General features: G+C 44.6%; 1 protein-coding gene across 4 annotated transcripts in view; it reads right to left on the bottom strand.

Moving 5' to 3' along the window:
- MMRN1 (multimerin 1) overlaps positions 1 to 17,517 on the bottom strand; it is a 68,087-nt gene that overhangs the window by 11,592 nt on the left and 38,978 nt on the right. For 2 of the 4 annotated variants that reach the window (XR_014515530.1, XM_083458600.1), the window contains exons 5-6: positions 16,716 to 16,889; positions 5,906 to 7,858 (exon numbers count right to left, since the gene is read on the bottom strand). Coding sequence is in view for 2 of the 4 variants with exons in the window: in XM_083458600.1 (XP_083314726.1) it covers positions 5,906 to 7,858; positions 16,716 to 16,889 (2,127 nt within the window). In the remaining 2 variants the exon portion in view is untranslated. The remainder of the gene's footprint in view (positions 1 to 5,905; positions 7,859 to 16,715; positions 16,890 to 17,517) is intronic. The other 2 variants (XR_014515531.1, XM_083458601.1) reach the window with 1 other exon arrangement.

Here is a 17,517-nt window from a genome sequence, read left to right as displayed (position 1 = left end):
GAGTGTCCATTTTGGCATCACCAAAAGAGAAGGCACCAATTTACATAAAATGTGCATGTGTTAATTTATATCTATCCATGCAAACATTAGACATAATGTACTAGAATTTAAATAGAAATACACCTCAGCATAATGGGTAAGTGTGGACCTGTATGTGCCTGCTCAGTCTGCTGCCCAGGTGCAAGCTGTTCATGGGAGACTTTAGGGTCACATTCAAACCATACATCTAAATCATTGTGCTGCCACTTTAAACAGTTGTGTCTTCACCCAAAGAATTCTGGGAGCTGTAGTTCATTAAGAGTACTCACAGAAGAATCTGAAGAAGTGTGCATGCACACAAAATGCACCCAGAACAAACTTAGTTGGTCCCTAAGGTGCTGCTGGACAATTTTCTTATTTTCTTATTTATTTCGACTGCGTCAGACCAACACGGCTACCTACCTGAATCTAGAATCACAGACTTACAGTTTACAGAGTGGTTTAAGAATCAATCCCACCTTACAGGGAATTCTGAGAAGTGTAAGGTAAAGGACCCCCGGACGGTTAAGTCCAGTCAAAGGTGACTATGGGGGTATGGCGCTCATCTCGCTTTCAGGTGGAAGGAGCTGGCGTTTGTCCATAGACAGCTTTCCGGGTCATGCGGCAAGCATGACTGGTCACTACTGGTGCAATGGAACACCATGACAGAAGCCAGAGTGCACAGAAACACTGTTTGCCTTCCTGCCACAGCGGTATCTATTTATCTACTTGTACTGGTGTGCTTTTGAACTCCTAGGTTGGCAGGAGCTGGGACAGAGCAACAGGAGCTTATTCCGTTGTGGGGATTTGAACTGCTGACCTTCCGATGAGCAAGTCCAAGAGGCTCAGTGGTATAGCTTTGTAAGGAGAATAGAGTCTTCTAACAACTCTCAGCATTCTGACCAAACTACAGCTCCCAGGATTTTTTTGGGGGGAAAGGCACGACTGTTTCAAGAGGTATTGTACCAGAGGCATTACTTCTGCCCAAGATTGGGGGCCCAGTACATGTCGTGTGAGTGTGACATCGTGTGCATGACGCTTGATGCATCTGCGATGTTGCATCAGCGGAAGGAATGGGGAGCACAGAGGGAGGCTGTTTGCAGGCTGGAGGCTGGTGTGTTTGGGGCCCCTCGATATTGGGGTGGGGGCTTGGCCCCCTGCCAGCAAATATTGAGGGGGGCAAAGCCCCTTCTGTCCCTGCCTCCTGCTTCAGCCCACCAAACCATCTCATGTTTCCCTGAACCCCCATGGAATTTCTGCTCCCATTTTCATTTCTGATGGAATCCTCTGACATCTCTATCAGGGCAGTGCACTGCTTATAATGCCAACGGGGTCCCCCCCCGGGTGGTGGGGAGCCTGAAATCAGTTCCTACCATGTAGTAAAAGTGGGAGAGTGTCAGACCGGCTGAAGAGAGAGGTGGTTTTCTTTGCCTTAAAGCTTTTGTTGACCCATCGAGGGCTGGTCCCCTCGCCTCCCTGCCCCCACCATCCCCACAGCAACACCACCTATAGCAACAGCAGCAGAGTGTTGGAGGAGATCACCTCCTCCCCTCTCAGTTTGCCAAGGTAAAGCTCGGAATTGTCATCGGAGAGGGTTCTTTTTATTCTCTGCTGCCGCTGCTGAAATTTTTAATGCTGCATTATGCATTCTACTTTGCGGTTTAGAATTGTACCTTTATATGGTTTTTTTATTGTTACCGTAAGCTGCTCAGGGTACTTGGTTAATGGGTGGCACATAAATACTATTAATTAATGAATGAATATGTAAATCTCGGGCTGCTCTCTGCTGGCAGTGTGGCTGGGGAATTAGAGTGGAAAAACGCTGAGGGGAAGGGGTTGGGAGAGAGAGAGCAGAGAAAGGGGAATCTCCACCTGTTTAAACTAGGCTAGGTGGTGCGATAGACAGCAGGTGTCTGTTGAAGCAGGGGAGAAATTGCTCAGGAAGAAACCTGAGTGGTGTGCTCCTCCTGTGACGGTTTCTTCAGGTGTAGCCCTGCTGCAAGAGACAAAGGGGAGGAGGTGGCAGGAGGATGGTAAGATTGGAGGGGTTTTCCACCACTCTCCCCCTCTGTCTGAGAGTTCTGATTGAAGCCCAGACAAAGCTGGAACTCTGGTATAAGGATTCCAGATAGATAATTTGGCAATTCTGGTATGACTTGTTGTTGGCATCTGTCTGTCTCAGGTGCCCATGGAGTGTGTCTTCAGGTGTAAAGTCAAACAGCTGCAATAACAGCACCGAAATGTCCACTCTGGGGTGCAAGCCTGGATAGTGTGTATGGAGGTCCTGGGCTTCCCAGATGACTCACGGATGTGGTCCAAAGGAAAGCAGAGCAATATGTTCGGCACTAGTTTAGCTGCAGGAGTTGCTGGAAGGAGGCGTACAAGGTGCTATCCAACCATCTTAGGTAGGTGCACTCGCTCACAGAGTTAGAGACATAGCAGTAGCAGTCTGCTCAAAAGCATATAGCATTCTTGAGCTCCACCATGACTGCCTATTGCTAAGGTAAAGGTAAAGGGACCCCTGACCATTAGGTCCAGTCGTGCCCGACTCTGGGGTTGTGGAACACATCTCGCTTTATTGGCTAAGGAAGCTGGTGTACAGATTCCAGGTCACGTGGCCAGCATGACTAATCCGCTTCTGGCGAACCAGAGCAGCACACAGAAACACCATTTACCTTCCCCAGAGCGGTACCTATTTATCTACTTGCACTTTGATGTGCTTTCGAGCTGCTAGGTTGGCAGGAGCAGGGACCGAGCAACGGGAGCTCACCCTGTCATGGGGATTCGAACTGCCAACCTTCTGATTGGCAAGCCCTAGGCTCTGGCTAGCCAGCTCCAAAAGCTCATGGCCCTTCTTCCTTCTCTGCCCATATTTTAAAACATGCAACCTGCTCCTTTCAACCCTCACCTTGCAAGTTAGTACAACTTTCTTCCCCGATGGGCCATGAGCGTTGATTAAGGAAGCACCAATAGGGAACCATAAACCAGCAGGCTATGCAAGAACTTAGGGATGGGGGTAAGCAATGTAGATATTGTTGAACTCCAGTTCCCATCAGTCTCAGCCAGCACAGCCAATGGTCAGGAATGATGAGAGTTATAGTCCAGCAACATCTTGAAGGCACTGTGTTGGCTCCCCTGACCTAGAGAAAAGAGCACATTCTCTTCACTTGGATAGCTCAGTTGATTAGAGCGTGGTGGTGATAAAGCCAAGGTTGCAGGTTCGATCCCTGTATATGACGGCTGCATATTCCTGCATTGCAAAGGATTGGGCTAGTGATCCTCAGGATCCCTCCCAACTCCACAATCCTATGAATCTATGAACCGAATAGCATATTCTGGAAACACTGCAACAATTCATTGGGCCATAGGTCATTGGTGAAGTACAGTGGTACCTCTGGTTACGTACTTAATTCATTCCGGAGGTCCGTCCTTAACCTGAAACTGTTCTTAACCTGAAGCACCACTTTAGCTAATGGGGCCTCCTGCTGCCGCCGCGCCACCGGAGCACGATTTTTGCTCTCATCCTGAAGCAAAGTTCTTAACCCGAGGTACTATTTCTGGGTTAGCAGAGTCTGTAACCTGAAGCTTATGTAACCTGAAATGTATGTAACCCGAGGTACCACTGTACATGATTTTCAAACAAAAAAGCACAGATTCCACCCCTCTCATCTCCAGTAAAGAATGTCAGGTATCAGTTGTGAAAAAAGACTCCTACATGAGATCCTTGGAAGCCAATAAGGAATACTGAGCTAGATGGACCAGCGGACTGAGGTAGCTTCATATTTCCACTCCCACTTCCCACTGTCCTGGAAATAATCTTTGTCACATATACGCGTTGAATGCAATACTGCCTGTTGTGAAGGAGCAGCTTTGGCTGGAACATGGTAAAGTTTCGCATGGAAAGATGCTGTTCTGCCCACAAAAAAGGCCGAGGCACTTCATCCACACAGCTGCTGACTTCTGCTGTTTCACTGCTGCGCAGAAAATGCTTCCAGCGGTTTAAGGCAGAATGAGTAAGCAGCGAGATATGAAATAAAGTGGAAACATTATTGAAGCCCCAATCCACTTTAAACTTCCTGCGTGCTTGATTATCAGATGAACTGCAAGCACTTGACTCGAGGCATGTCTTGAGCGTGTGCACCGAGGTGGAAGGAATGGAAATAAAGAAAAAGATGACGGGGGACATAAAAGAATAAAAATGCCTTTGCCGTTCACCAATTTACCTTATTGTGCACAAAACAATGTCATTTTGTCAAAGGCTTCTCTCCTGAAATATCGTTTTAAATTTGAGCTCAGATTATTTGGTCGGTATAAAAACTAGTGCTAATTTGGTCTGGATTGACGTGGATTCCATATTTCCACAGTCCTTGCAAAGCGCACTCAATCCTTTCCTACTAAATTAGGGACCTGGATGCAAATTCCATCCTTACACTCCATAACAATTTGACTAGATTTCCCCAGAGCACCATGGAACAATGCGCTGTTCAGCCACAGTGAATTAACTGTACACTGTTCCTTAAGCACAACCCACCTTGCACACCCTCCACTTCCTCTGTTCCCTTGGTGAGACCCTTCTGCAGCCTTACATCAAGAGTCCTGCCAGAGAGCTAACTAAAGCCCCACAAACAGCAGTTAATTTACCAACCCCTGTGTGAAGCCTAATTTCTGCCATCACCATTGGAGAAGAGGAGGTTAAGGGGTGATATGATAGCCATGTTCAAATATATAAAAGGATGTCACATAGAGGAGGGAGAAAGGTTGTTTTCTGCTGCTCCAGAGAAGCGGACACGGAGCAATGGATCCAAACTACAAGAAAGAAGATTCCACCTAAACATTAGGAAGAACTTCCTGACAGTAAGAGCTGTTCGACAGTGGAATTTGCTGCCAAGGAGTGTGGTGGAGTCTCCTATTTTGGAGGTCTTTAAGCAGAGGCTTGACAACCATATGTCAGGAGTGCTCTGATGGTGTTTCCTGCTTGGCAGGGGGTTGGACTCGATGGCCCTTGTGGTCTCTTCCAACTCTATGATTCTATGATTCTATGATTCATTCAACAGACAACACAAGAACAGAGATTCCACAGGACCAAATGGTGCAATGGGGCGATCCCACTGAGTTGCCCTCCTGACAGCGATGCCAATGTCACACACAGGAATTGTGGGGCCCCCACCTTTTCACCATTCCCACAAGTGACAGTGATGGCAGCTCTATGGGGCCACCTAGATCTGCTGGGGATTTCAACTTGGGACTTAACTGGATTCAAAATGTTGGTGGTGGCGTGATGTGCTTTATGTGTACTAGTTATGGCCTCTGCCAGCTAGTTCCAAGTGGACCAGGGGGATGCAATGTTTTCACACCCTCCTGGGAGGAAAAACATTTGCTCCCAGTGCAAATTACAGCTTTGGCTTCCAGGGCTCTCTGCTCACGTGCAGAATCTCATTCTCCGCACCGAGAACATTTGAAGAACATAATATTTGATTCTTATAGCGGCTGGGAAGGGCCATGGCTCACTGGCAGAGCACAGGTGCTGAATGCAAAAGGTCCCAGGTTCAACCCTTGACATCTCCACATGGGACTGAGAAAGACCACTGCTTGAAACCTTGGACAGTCAGTGTAAACCAGTGTCAACAATACTGGCCTAGATGGACTTCCCATAAGGCAGTGGTTCTCAACCTGTGGGTCCCCAGATGTTGTTGGACTACAGCTCCCATCATCCCTGAGCTCTGGCCTTGCTAGTTAGGGGTGATGGGAGTTGTAGTTCAACAACATCTGGGGACCCAAAGGTTGAGAAAGGCTGCCATAAGGCATCTTCCTATGTCCCTACAGAAATCCGTGTGGATAAGTTGCAAGTTTGGGCAACGCCACTAGTAGTAGTATTAGAAAGCCTTACCTGCTTCTGAAGCAGTGTCTGTGTTTCTCTGCATTCGTCCAGCCTGGTTTGCGGTTGTGCTCACTGGGATCTTTTTCACTGGCAGTGGCTTTTTAGAAACAGGAGGAGTTGCCTTCAGACGTTTGGTAATAGTGTCCACTGCCTCATCTAGGGACTTGTCTACATACCAGGTTAGATTAGATAGGATTGTTCCTGCTTTGACCTCCAGCATGGATTCTGTGAGCTCTTGCAAGCCTTTCTGAAATAGCAAGTTGTCTGGTTGAGCGGCTTTCAATAACCTGGGGATGCTGGCATTCATTCCCTTCAGGCTTCCTGAGACAACCTCACACAAGTTCCGTGCTTCATAGGCAGTCTTGTTTAACACAGGGATGGTCACAGAGAAGCGTATGGATTTGGCTTCTAGCGCCCTGATTCTGGAACTCAAGGCCTGAACCTGAAGAGAGATCACTTTATCCTTTTCCGTGGAAGCAGCTTTGATGTTTCTTACTGTGACGCAGTTGTTTGCTAAAAACTTGGCTATTTTTGCTTCCACTGCCGCCAGGCGACCTTCATAATCTTCATGTTCCTGAGTGGAGCGTGACCCCTTTCCATCCAGGTGGCCAATGTCATGATGATGCTCTTGCAGGTTTAATGTTGCATTTAGATTATGGCGAACTATGCTGAGATCACCAGATGATGAAGAAGAAGAATGGATGGCGTTTGAAGTAAAGACACCTTTCCTGTTCTCATTGACTAGCACCTGAAGGGATTCATTCATCTCTTGAAACCGAGGTATTAATGTCAATATGCTTTCCATCTTCTCAGCGCTACTGCAGCAGGCCTTCGTTTCATTCTTCATGGTACTCAATGTTTCTTTGAGCACATAGTTATCCTGGATAGTATCAATGGCACTGTTGATAACCATCATGGTCTTGTTTAAGCCATCCTCTATTAAAATGAAACATTCATTAATACGCCTCTCAGAGATTTCATTGTAAGCCTGAGCCTCATCTTTAAGCTCCTTCTTGCTTTTGACGAGTTCTTCAGAGGTGGAACTTAGTCCTGCCACAACACTGGTTAAATTTTCCAGCTTTCTGCTTATAGCTTCCATTGCAATCTGTTGCTCATATTCCGATGTAAGGCTGAAGGGAACCCCTTGCTCAATCAAGGGTTGGAGGATCTCCATATCGTAACAGAGGTCATTAATTTGCTCGTTCATCTTGTCCATCTTATCATCCAAGGGAAACACAAGGTTCTCCATGCTTTTATTTAAGGAGTGCATGTTCTCTTCCATGCCCTTCAGTCGTGTTTGGAAGTCCCGCCGGCATTTGGACAATATGCTGCTGCACTCTCCATGTAAGTTATCTCTCTGGATCTCCAACGCTACGGTGAGGTTATTGATCTTGCTGTCTTGGACTCTGAGGTCATCATAGAGCTGCAGAACCATCAGACTCTGTGTTTTCACTTTCTCGTGAAGACCAACCATGTAATCTGTAAGGTTATCGGTTATTGAGTTCCCTGCTGTTGGGATGTTCTGGTCTGAGATCCGTTCAGCTGTCAACAGCTGTTCATGCACTTCTTTCATTTGAGTCAGACTCCTGTTCAGAGATTCATAGTATATGTTGCTCCTTGAACTTTGATGCTCCAAGGCTGCTTCTATTGACCTCTGATGTTCCTGCAGGTCTTCAATTGGCTTCTCACATGTAATGCTTATATCCTCTTCAATATGGAGGATCTGGGTCCTTATATCTAGGATTTCTATCCTCGTGGGCCTGCTTTCTATATCTGCAGCCAATTTGTTGTGAGAAGCATTCAAGCTTTTGATCATTTGTTTGATGTTCTCAAGATCTGCAGACAGACCAGACGTAATCTTGAAAATCTGGGCCACTGTCTCTTGTGTTTCACTCTGGGATGCTTTCACCTGCTCTCTGACAATTTCTTTGACTAGCTCAGCAATGCTTTTGGACTTGAGATCTAGAGGGGGGGAAGACACAATGCCTTAATAAATAAAGAGCAGGTTGGAAAGAAAGGGGAGCAAAAATTCAATACTTAAGCATTATGTATGTATCTATGTTTGTATAGCAATCACACTCTCCCTACCTCTTATGCGGTGGAATATTTCAGTTGCTGAATCTCAAGAGGGTTCTGTGTTTGAATAGTGCTTGTGCTAGTTGCTCTCATCCTTTTAATCAGTTTTGCTGTCCTGAGGGAGAAGCCATAATATGCTGTTCCCTGCAATTATAGACTACTATGACAAGGTGAAATGTAACCATGGCTTCTAGCTTAGTAGACCATAGATTTAAAAGACCTATCACTCAGGCAGATACACCGTTAACTTTCCAGGAAAACGGTGGACTGTCAGGAAGACAGCAGAGGCTCTCAAGATATTTTAATTGTCAGCCACCTAATTAGCACTGAAAGCACCTCCTGAATTTTGTTATTTCGGAGTGAAAAAGAAAACAGAGCTAGTCTGCCCTGCCTTTTTCAAGAGGGTGCAAGCGAAATTTTTTTGTGGGGGGGGGAGAGCATGCAGCAGCATTCTGTAATGCCTTAAAGGCAGACACATTTTTGTGGCCCAAGATTGAATAGGCTGGAATCTACTTATTAAATCAGGTGTCACCAACCCAGTGCTTGTGGACCCCATGGTGTTACCAAAGTCTTGCACTGTGCCCCAGACTCTGAACTTTCATTTTTTTTTTTTTTAAAAAATGTAAATAAATCAAGTCTCTAGCTCTCCTAGAAAGAAAGTTATGGGCCAAAATGTGCAGGCACCTTCTAAGCAGTGATACTGGTACAGTGGTACCTCAGGTTAAGTACTTAATTCGTTCCGGAGGTCCGTACTTAACCTGAAACTGTTCTTAACCTGAAGCACCACTTTAGCTAATGGGGCCTGCTGCTGCTGCTGCACCGCCGGAGCACAATTTCTGTTCTCATGCACACATGTGTAAAATGAATATTTTGTGATCTCCAGAAGCAGGACCAGCAGGTCACAGCTGACTTCTGATGGTGAGCATAAGGTTGTCGGAGACGGCTGTCTCTTTAATGTTGTGCGATGCCACCGCTACCCCAGATGCAATTTTGTGGGTGGCGCCCCCAGTACTCTCTCAAAATGTGCCCAGCATTCCAAAAAGGTTGTCAACCCCCATATTATTATGGGTCTGATGAAGCGTGTTCCAGACTACAAAAGGCTGTGACCCAACAAATTTCTTAAGATGCTACAGCTCGCAAGCACGGCTAATGTGCAAGGTAAAATGAATTGTAGCCCAACAAGATCTGGTGGGCACTACATTGGCATCTCCTGCCATACCACAATGACTCTCCGCAGGAAAGTGGCAATGAAGCAGCAGTGGCAGGAGCAATATTATCCCCCACACCTCCAAAGGTCAAGAACTCCATACTGAAGAATTAGAAAGCCATATTAGAAGGAATAAGGGACATTTCACTATTCCCTTCTACGTGTGGGCTGAAACAGGGGGCAATAACTGTAGCCATCTTGAATATTTAGTTTCTGAGTATGAGTGACAAGCACCTGCAGTGCTCATATTTAGTTAAATGCAACAACACAGTGGCAGATGTATGTATTTATATACACTTTTATCCACCCTGTGTGAGAAAACCCTCTTCAGTTAGCGTACAGAGTACACAACAAACAAGTATAATTTAGATGAATTAGCTTTGATTTAGAAAGGCATCTGAGTTCAATCTATTCAGCTGCGTCTTTAATACCAATGATTATGGGTTAAAGTGACAATATGGTTGAATAGCAGTTTTTAAAAATAATAGTAATAATAATAATGCTCTATCACATGGAAAGGAAAATGCAAAACAATGTATATCCATCTATATCTTTCATCTATGATCTATCTCTCTGTCTATCCAGGCATTGGTGTACAAAGCCATATACAGCTTGGGACCAGAATACTTTAAATATCCTCCCACTCCCAACATACTCAACTGATTGCTGCATTCTGCAGTACAAAACACCCTTCAGATACCATCATAATTCCGCATGATACCGAAATTGGAACTTTTGGAACTCCCTTCCACTTTATATCAGACAGAAGCCTTCTCTATTGCATTTTGGCATCTGCTAAAGATGTTCGTCTTCTCAATGGAGGTCTATCCCAGCTGATATCTAAATTTGATTTTATGTAGGTGCTGTTGTTTCATTTGCTTTGGGGTGTTGTTTTTTTTAAAAAAAATGTTGTTATAGATGTAACTGTTTAATATACGTTTTAATTATACTGTAAATCACTTTGGCATGCTTCGTGGGAAATATTCTATAATACACTAAGTAGAAATTGAGGTTTTAAGCTGGTATAATCATTAGTACTGTATAACAACATGACCAAAAAAATTGCAAACTTTCACCTAACCTGAGGCAGAAAAAGAAAAGGGGAAGAAAGAGAAGGTTTAACTAATCAGAATACAAGGAGGGATTTGTGACAGGAATTGCATGTGACCACATGATGTCGAAACAAAGACTTGTCTTGTGGGGGTCAATTAAAGAATTCCCTCATCTCTTGCCAAATCCTAAATCAGTGCTAATTGGCTAAAGAAACTTAAACAATCACTAATTGTTTAACAGAGTAAAAGCCACCCTGAACTAAAATGAAATAATCTCCTCAGAAGATTATGTTTCTGTGGGGCTCTACAGGCAGAAAAGCTCTGAAAGATGAGAAGAATTACACTAAAACCCATAACTTTGTACTTGTTTACTTATCCTGCTCTCCTCTAACAAAGCGTTCAGTGTTTAGACAGCCTAGATTTATAAGACCCTTGGCCCAATTCTCCTTATTCCGAAACATTAACCCGAATGCAAGTACAGCAAAATATTTCAGCTGACAAGTGCAACAAAGTGCACAAAGGAAGGCAGGAAACTTTGAGCTCAGTGTCTGAAAGGGAAGCTTCATGGTGCTCCAAGGGCTCCAGGCACTTCACCTCAGCAATTCTTACAGCAGCTTATGAAGTAGGCTGCTGTTCTTGCCCCCATATAGGCTGAGATAAAGTGGTTTGCCTGAGGCCACCTACTGAGTTTGTAGCTGAGGCAGCATCTGAAACAGAACTCCCCAGACATCAGTTGGATATGTTGGGACTGAGATGATACTTAAGGTATTCTGGACCCAAGTTGCATAGGGCTTTGTACACCTATCTGTACACCCAGGAGTTTTCTCCGTCTGTAGACTCTATCTGTAGACTATGGAAGTGAGAGCTGGACCATAAAGAAGGCTGATCGCTGAAGAATTGATGCTTTTAAATTATGGTGCTGGAGGAGACTCTTGAGAGTCCCATGGACTGCAAGAAGATCAAACCTATCCATTCTGAAGGAAATCAACCTGAGTGCTGACTGGAAGGACAGATCCTGAAGCTGAGGCTCCAATACTTCATGAGAAGAGAAGACTCCCTGGAAAAGACCCTGAGGTTGGGAAAGATTGAGGGCACAAGGAGAAGGGGACGACAGAGGACGAGATGGTTGGACAGTGTTCTCGAAGCTACCAACATGAGTTTGACCAAACTGCGGGAGGCAGGGGAAGACAGGAGTGCCTGGCGTGCTCTAGTCCATGGGGTCATGAAGAGTCAGACACGACTAAACGACTACAACAACTTCCGGGCAGCTGTGCCAAAATGAATTTGTGTTCTCTGCCCTCTCCCTTTCTCTAACACACTGACAACTCAGCATGTGACCAGGGCCCCTTCTACACCATACATTTAAAACACTGTGATACCCCTTTAAAGAGTCATGGCATCCCTCAAGGAATTCTGGGAGCTGCAGTGTGTTAAGGGGGCTGAGAGCATGTCATCTGAAGCATGTGGCAATGGAGCAAGCAGCCATGGAATGGCAAGGAACAAAGCCAGATAAAGTCCTCTTTTGTCTGTTTCTTGCAGGTGGCAGATGTGCTCCTAGATGGCATCTTTTGAAACGTCCTGAGGTTGCTGAGTTTTTTAAACAACAACACAGTGATCTTCTTCTGATAAATTTATCTATATAAGGGGCTGCTGCATTGGAAGCGATAATAGTTATTGAAATGCAGTTGAGTTTTGAGCACTTGCGTGTGTTTCTGTTTGAAAAAGCAGCAAAGCCAAAGAATAACAGCAGATTTTTAGGGAAAGAGGGTGGGAGAGAAGTCAGTCTTGACATGCATATTGCATCTTGTGAAATAACCCAGCAAACTCTTCTGCTGCTTAGATGAAGAGGTTGCCAGAGGGTTTTCCAGCTGAGTAATATAATGGGAAGTAGGTGGTGGAGGAGGGTGATTTTCTTAAAGATGCGATTTCATAAGGTGGCACGCGCATCATTTGGCCATGTACTCATTCATTTAAAACAAGGTGGATTACAGGTGTTTTCGTATTTCCCCCCAAAAATGCAAAGAAGAACATCAAAACAGTTGTCACTTCTCTCTTAATTTCCATATGAAAAGAAATCACATATTGAATATTCTCTTAAACTGCCAGGGCATTCCCTTCTTTCTTGTTTGCAAGAAAACAAGTGAGAGATTCCATGACTAGGGTCAAGCTTACATGGCTCTTTCATTCAGCAGCAACCTCATTGTTCTTTCTGCCTAGCTATGTATCTTCATTGAGTTTAATGGTGGCATGTCACAGCTAGACATTCATCCTCCTGCCACCCACCAAGGCTCGCAGAAGTCATCACCCCCCTCTCTCCCAGCTCTCCTCAATTTGACTTTTAATGGAAGGATGGAGAGGAATGAGGACGGTTCAGAGGTCCCCTTAGGTTATGCAAAGGTCATCTCTGAAAATAGGGTGGAAGGTTGCAAAGAACAAATGCAGAAGGCGGGACAGATCCAGCATAAATCTAATACAGGCAGAAAACAGGAAGGCAAGAAGTAGAAGGGCACTCTTAAGTAAAGAAAGGCACTGAGGCCTCCAAGCTTGGCTTAGGCTACATTAGCGTAGGCTAAGCTCTCATAGAATCTCAGAATTGTAGGGTAGAGTTGGAAGGGATACGGAGAGTCATCTAGTCCAACTTTCTGCAATCCAGGAATCCAGAATCATGATACACCGATTAGTAAATTCTATAGATACAGTAGTGTGATTTGAAGAAAGGGAGAGAGTGCCCAGAATGACAATTTACTGGGCCATTTTTTAATTTAAAAATTTACTATTAGTTTGTTTGTTTCTTCCCATGGAAAAATCCAAAAGCAATTTAACAATAAATCATGATTTAATCTCTGCTGAATCTCTATTGTCAGGGTGTTCCACAGGACTGGGCCGATGACACTCAAGGCTTGATTTCTCACTGTTGTCAAATGAGCCTCACCAATTCTGGGAATGACCAAACACCCATGTTCTGGACTCCAGCTCATTAATATCAGGCAGACCTTGCATTTGTACCATTTCTGATGCCTGCTAAAAATACTCTTGTTCAGGCAAGCTTCTCCAGACAGGTTATTTCATCGTGTATATTGCTGTTAAACTCTGTTGGTTTTACCTATATTTTGATCATTTTATTTATTTTATTGGCATCTTCATATGACCATTTTATGCAATTTTATGTATCAATCATATTCAATAAATGAATGAATGAAAGAATGAATTTAGAACTCATAGATGAGCAGGAATGAAGAAGAAAAAAAGACAAAATGAAATAGGCTACATTCTAGAGGCACATTCTGGCCAAAATGAAGGATGAGGAAGTGCGAATAGTTTCAACAAGGAAAGAGTGAAGCACATATCTAAACCTTGGGACATATGGCTAGAGAAGTGGGCATTCCCACAACGGAATACCCACAGTTCCTTTGGATGCCAACTCCCATCAGCCCCTGCCAGGATGGCCAATGGTCAAGGAATGATAGGAACAGGAGTCCAGCAATATCTGAAGGGCCATAACTTACCCATCTCTGTTGTTGCAGGATTGCAGGATTCTATTTTGCAATCATGCTAGGACTGCATGAAAATTGAAAGTAATCACTGGACTGTAGGGGCGGGCATAAAGATGGTAAAAGAAGAATATAGAGAAGTTGAAATAAATCTTCCTTTGGGGGATAAGGAGCTGGAGGGAAAGAGATGCTGAGGTTGGGAATCAATCTTCTGTTGATAGTAGTGTTGCTCTGCAAGGCTGGCAGAACAATGCAGAGAGCAGTACCCAAACATGCTGCAGAAAAAGGAAGCCTTTTCAAAGGAAAAATCACAATGCTACTTCACTAGCACAGTCTCCATGCACACACACACACACATACACACAGTGTGCGCTACTAGAAGGATCAAGTCCCGTCAAGTCCCCAGGCTTATAATGAAAAGCTAATAAAAGAAGCTAATAGTAGCACTTTCATAAAACAAAGTGGTCAGAAGGATAATGCAATTTGTAAATAACTCACATAAATCAAAGAGAAAGCCAGCAGACAGGGAGTGGATCCGAGGTTAGCCTGGGACAAAGCAGATGTAACATGGGAAGGAAATTTCATTTTAAAAGCATCTAAAGCAAAATGCTGCCTCTATGGAGCCAATGATACAAATCTGTCAGGAAGTTTGGTATCAGTGAATGATTTAGGAACACAGAATGCTGGGGCACTGCTGAAACAAGTGAGTGTGGAAGTGATCTGTGTTTGGATGAGAGAAGCATGTAAACTGTGCTAAGCCTTCCATGGAAAGGCTGGAAATATGTCACAGAATCATGGAGTTGGAACCCTGAGGATCATCTAGTATAACCTCCTGCAATACAGGGGAAGGAAGATAAGGCTGTAGCTCAGTCAGTAGAGCATAAGACTCTTAATCTCAGGTTCGTGGGTTCGAGCCCCACATTGGGCAAAAGATTCCTGCATTGCAGGGGGTTGGACTAGATGACCCTTGTGGTCCTTTCTGACTCTATGATTCTGTATTTCTTTGATGGGGTTCCAACAATTTACACACACACACACACAGAGGCTCTTTCTAGCATAGCAGCGGTTCACAGAGGGATTGTGAATCTGGGAATTTCTGCAAGTAGATCATGGCTTGCTGTCTTCAAAGGGTCAAATGGATTGGGTTTCATATGATCATAGTAATTTTCTTTTGTGCGTGAGCATAGAACCTTACTGTGCAATTGACAATTTAAGTGAATCCAAATGCAGCAAGGAAGTGGGATAAGATCTGACAGTGGTTTTTCCAGAGGTACATGTTGCAAGTAACAGATTAACCTGCAGGGAACACACAAAAATGGATGGGAAGGAAGCTGACAGGAAATGGAAAATGTTCGAAGCCATATTGGACGTATACCCAAGGGTCAAGAATGCCACATAGCAATAAAATGCACCAGGATGGGGGTGGGGGGAGGAACAGGATGGATGGGAGAGGTGGTCTAAATATGACTGGGAAAAGCAGGGCTATTTGAGAGCAGTATCCAGAGCTCTGAAACTGCTGAGGCAAGTAAGGAATGGACCTGCAATGCATGAAGATGTCTCCAAGGGGCTTTTAGAGGCTCAAAAGTATGCTATTTCTGCATTACTACTCAAAGGCAATAGACATTCGAACACAATATGCAGCACAACGAAGACCCAGGGACAAAATTCAGTTGACAACAAACAAAGCGAACTGCTGAATGAAGATCCAGCATGTTATGTACTGAAGTTCTCACCCTGGGCCAGCAGGGGGATACTGTAGATAGTTATGCAAATGAAGGATCGAAAGTGACGTTCAGTGATTGGATAGTTTTAGAAAGTTGCTACAGTAACGTTGTACTGGAGTTCTATATAAGCAGGCTGACTGAGCCCTTCAGCTCAGTTCTGTTCTGGCCTCTGAATAAAGAAGAGCTGTTTGAAGAATCCCTGTGTCGTCTGATATGTTCACCCACAACTTAACACAGCACATTACTTGGGGCCTTTGCAGATGCAATGTGCTCGCTTGTAATCACATGCGTGGCAGCACGTCCTTCTAAGCTGAGCTTGCCATCCAGACTGTGGATTCTGCCTACTCATGAAACTGGGTGGGCAAGAAAGTGAGACATTCCCAGGGGGCGGACCCAACTGGGCCCACAGGCTTCTCTTGGATCCGCCCCTTTGAATAAAAAGGGCCCCACCTCCTACTTCAACAGCCACTTTGTCGTCGGATCCTCCACCCTCCCTCTCTGTTCTGCTGCTGTGTTTGGTGATGAAGACCTTGCTATGGATTTTGTCGGCTGCTATATTTGGGGACGGGTAGGAATTTTCCCACTTGGCAAATTGGCACCAACTTGGTGGTTTTCACCTTCTTCATAGCAATCATCACAACTCTGAAAGAAAGGAGGTGTCCCGTTAAAGGGGTCCAAGGGAGCGGCTTCTGTCCAGATGCCCAGATGGGGGTTAGGGCCACAGCACTCCCCAGGTGACAATCCAGCGAGGGAGATGCTATTTGATGTTGATCATAGGACACCCTCACTTCTGGTTGACCCCAGTGAGTGGGCAGGAAGTGGTGGCTTTACCCAACACCTATACCAAACCTCTTTACACCTGTAGTCAATATAGTTGTGGCCTGATTTGACCCAAATATGCCTAGTCATGTCCCTTTACTTACTGTTTTAAGATGAGAGGGGGCGCTTACGTACACAACTACAAAAACTCTGCGCAACCTGTTCGTCCAGGGATGGGATGAGCATCCATGACAGGAGCGCTAAAGGCTTTATCATTCCACCTTCAACACTTTGGCTTGTGGGGTACGCCCAATCACCTTTTTTTCCTTCTTCTTCTTTCTTTTTAAGTAACAGAACAAAGGAAAACGTACTTCCCTGGCAGAATGTGGAATAATGGAACAGGACAGCCTAAGTCCATTTCTAATAGTTTCTTTCTCTCTTTTCCCTCCTCTTTCTCTTTCCCTGGCACTTTTAACTGGGTGAGTGATTGCATTAATTTCTTTCTTTTACCTTTTAGAAAAGCCTGGAAGTCTCTGCCCTTATCTTCATTGATTTTGCCTTCCAGAGAGGAGAGTGTCTCGCTCACATCACTCACGACGGCAGAAATGTTGTCAACCTTCTTCTGTAGCAAAGTCAGTCTCATCTCCTGGCTGCTAATCTGCTCATTCATTTTTTGCGCAACTGCTAGGTCAGGGTTAGTGGGAGGGAGAATGGAATAAAAGGAGAGGGAAGAAAGAAAGTCACTAAATTAAATTGCCAAAAAAAAAAAAAGCAAGCACAGAAACAAATTCCATGAGCAATTGCCAGAAACGAAAAGTTTCTGCAGTCATTAATAAGAATGGGCCATTCTGATTTTTGTCATGTATCTTCAGCTATGAGTGACATTCATACAAGCACAGCAGCAAATAATTGCTGAATAATCCATATTCATTATAGAGTAGTTATAATTCCAGGAGAGTATATGGAATAGTTAAGAGAAATTTAATGAGCCTAAGTGGAGCTTTCTTCCACCTAGTTAGTTTTCTATGGAGGATTCAGTTTTACTTTTTAAATTAGGGATGGGGAGCCTCCCCCCCCCTTTGGCCTTCATTCCCTTGTGGGTAATCTTCTGGGGGCCACAAGCCCATGGTGGTTGGGACCTGAGGAAAAAATGGGTGAAGCAGCAGCTAAGACTCTTTCTTCTGTACAGTAAAAACCAGAGACTTTTGCATACTCCAGCTCCCTATCCTCCATCTAGGCATGCAAAATGCATTATCACAGATCAAGGACATATCCACTGTGCAAAAGCACTTGAGGAGAGTGCAGATTGAGG

Source organism: Podarcis liolepis, assembly GCF_965112155.1.
Source record: "Podarcis liolepis genome assembly, chromosome: 9".
Taxonomy (NCBI): domain Eukaryota; kingdom Metazoa; phylum Chordata; class Lepidosauria; order Squamata; family Lacertidae; genus Podarcis; species Podarcis liolepis.
This window is presented reverse-complemented; position numbering and strand designations above follow the sequence as displayed.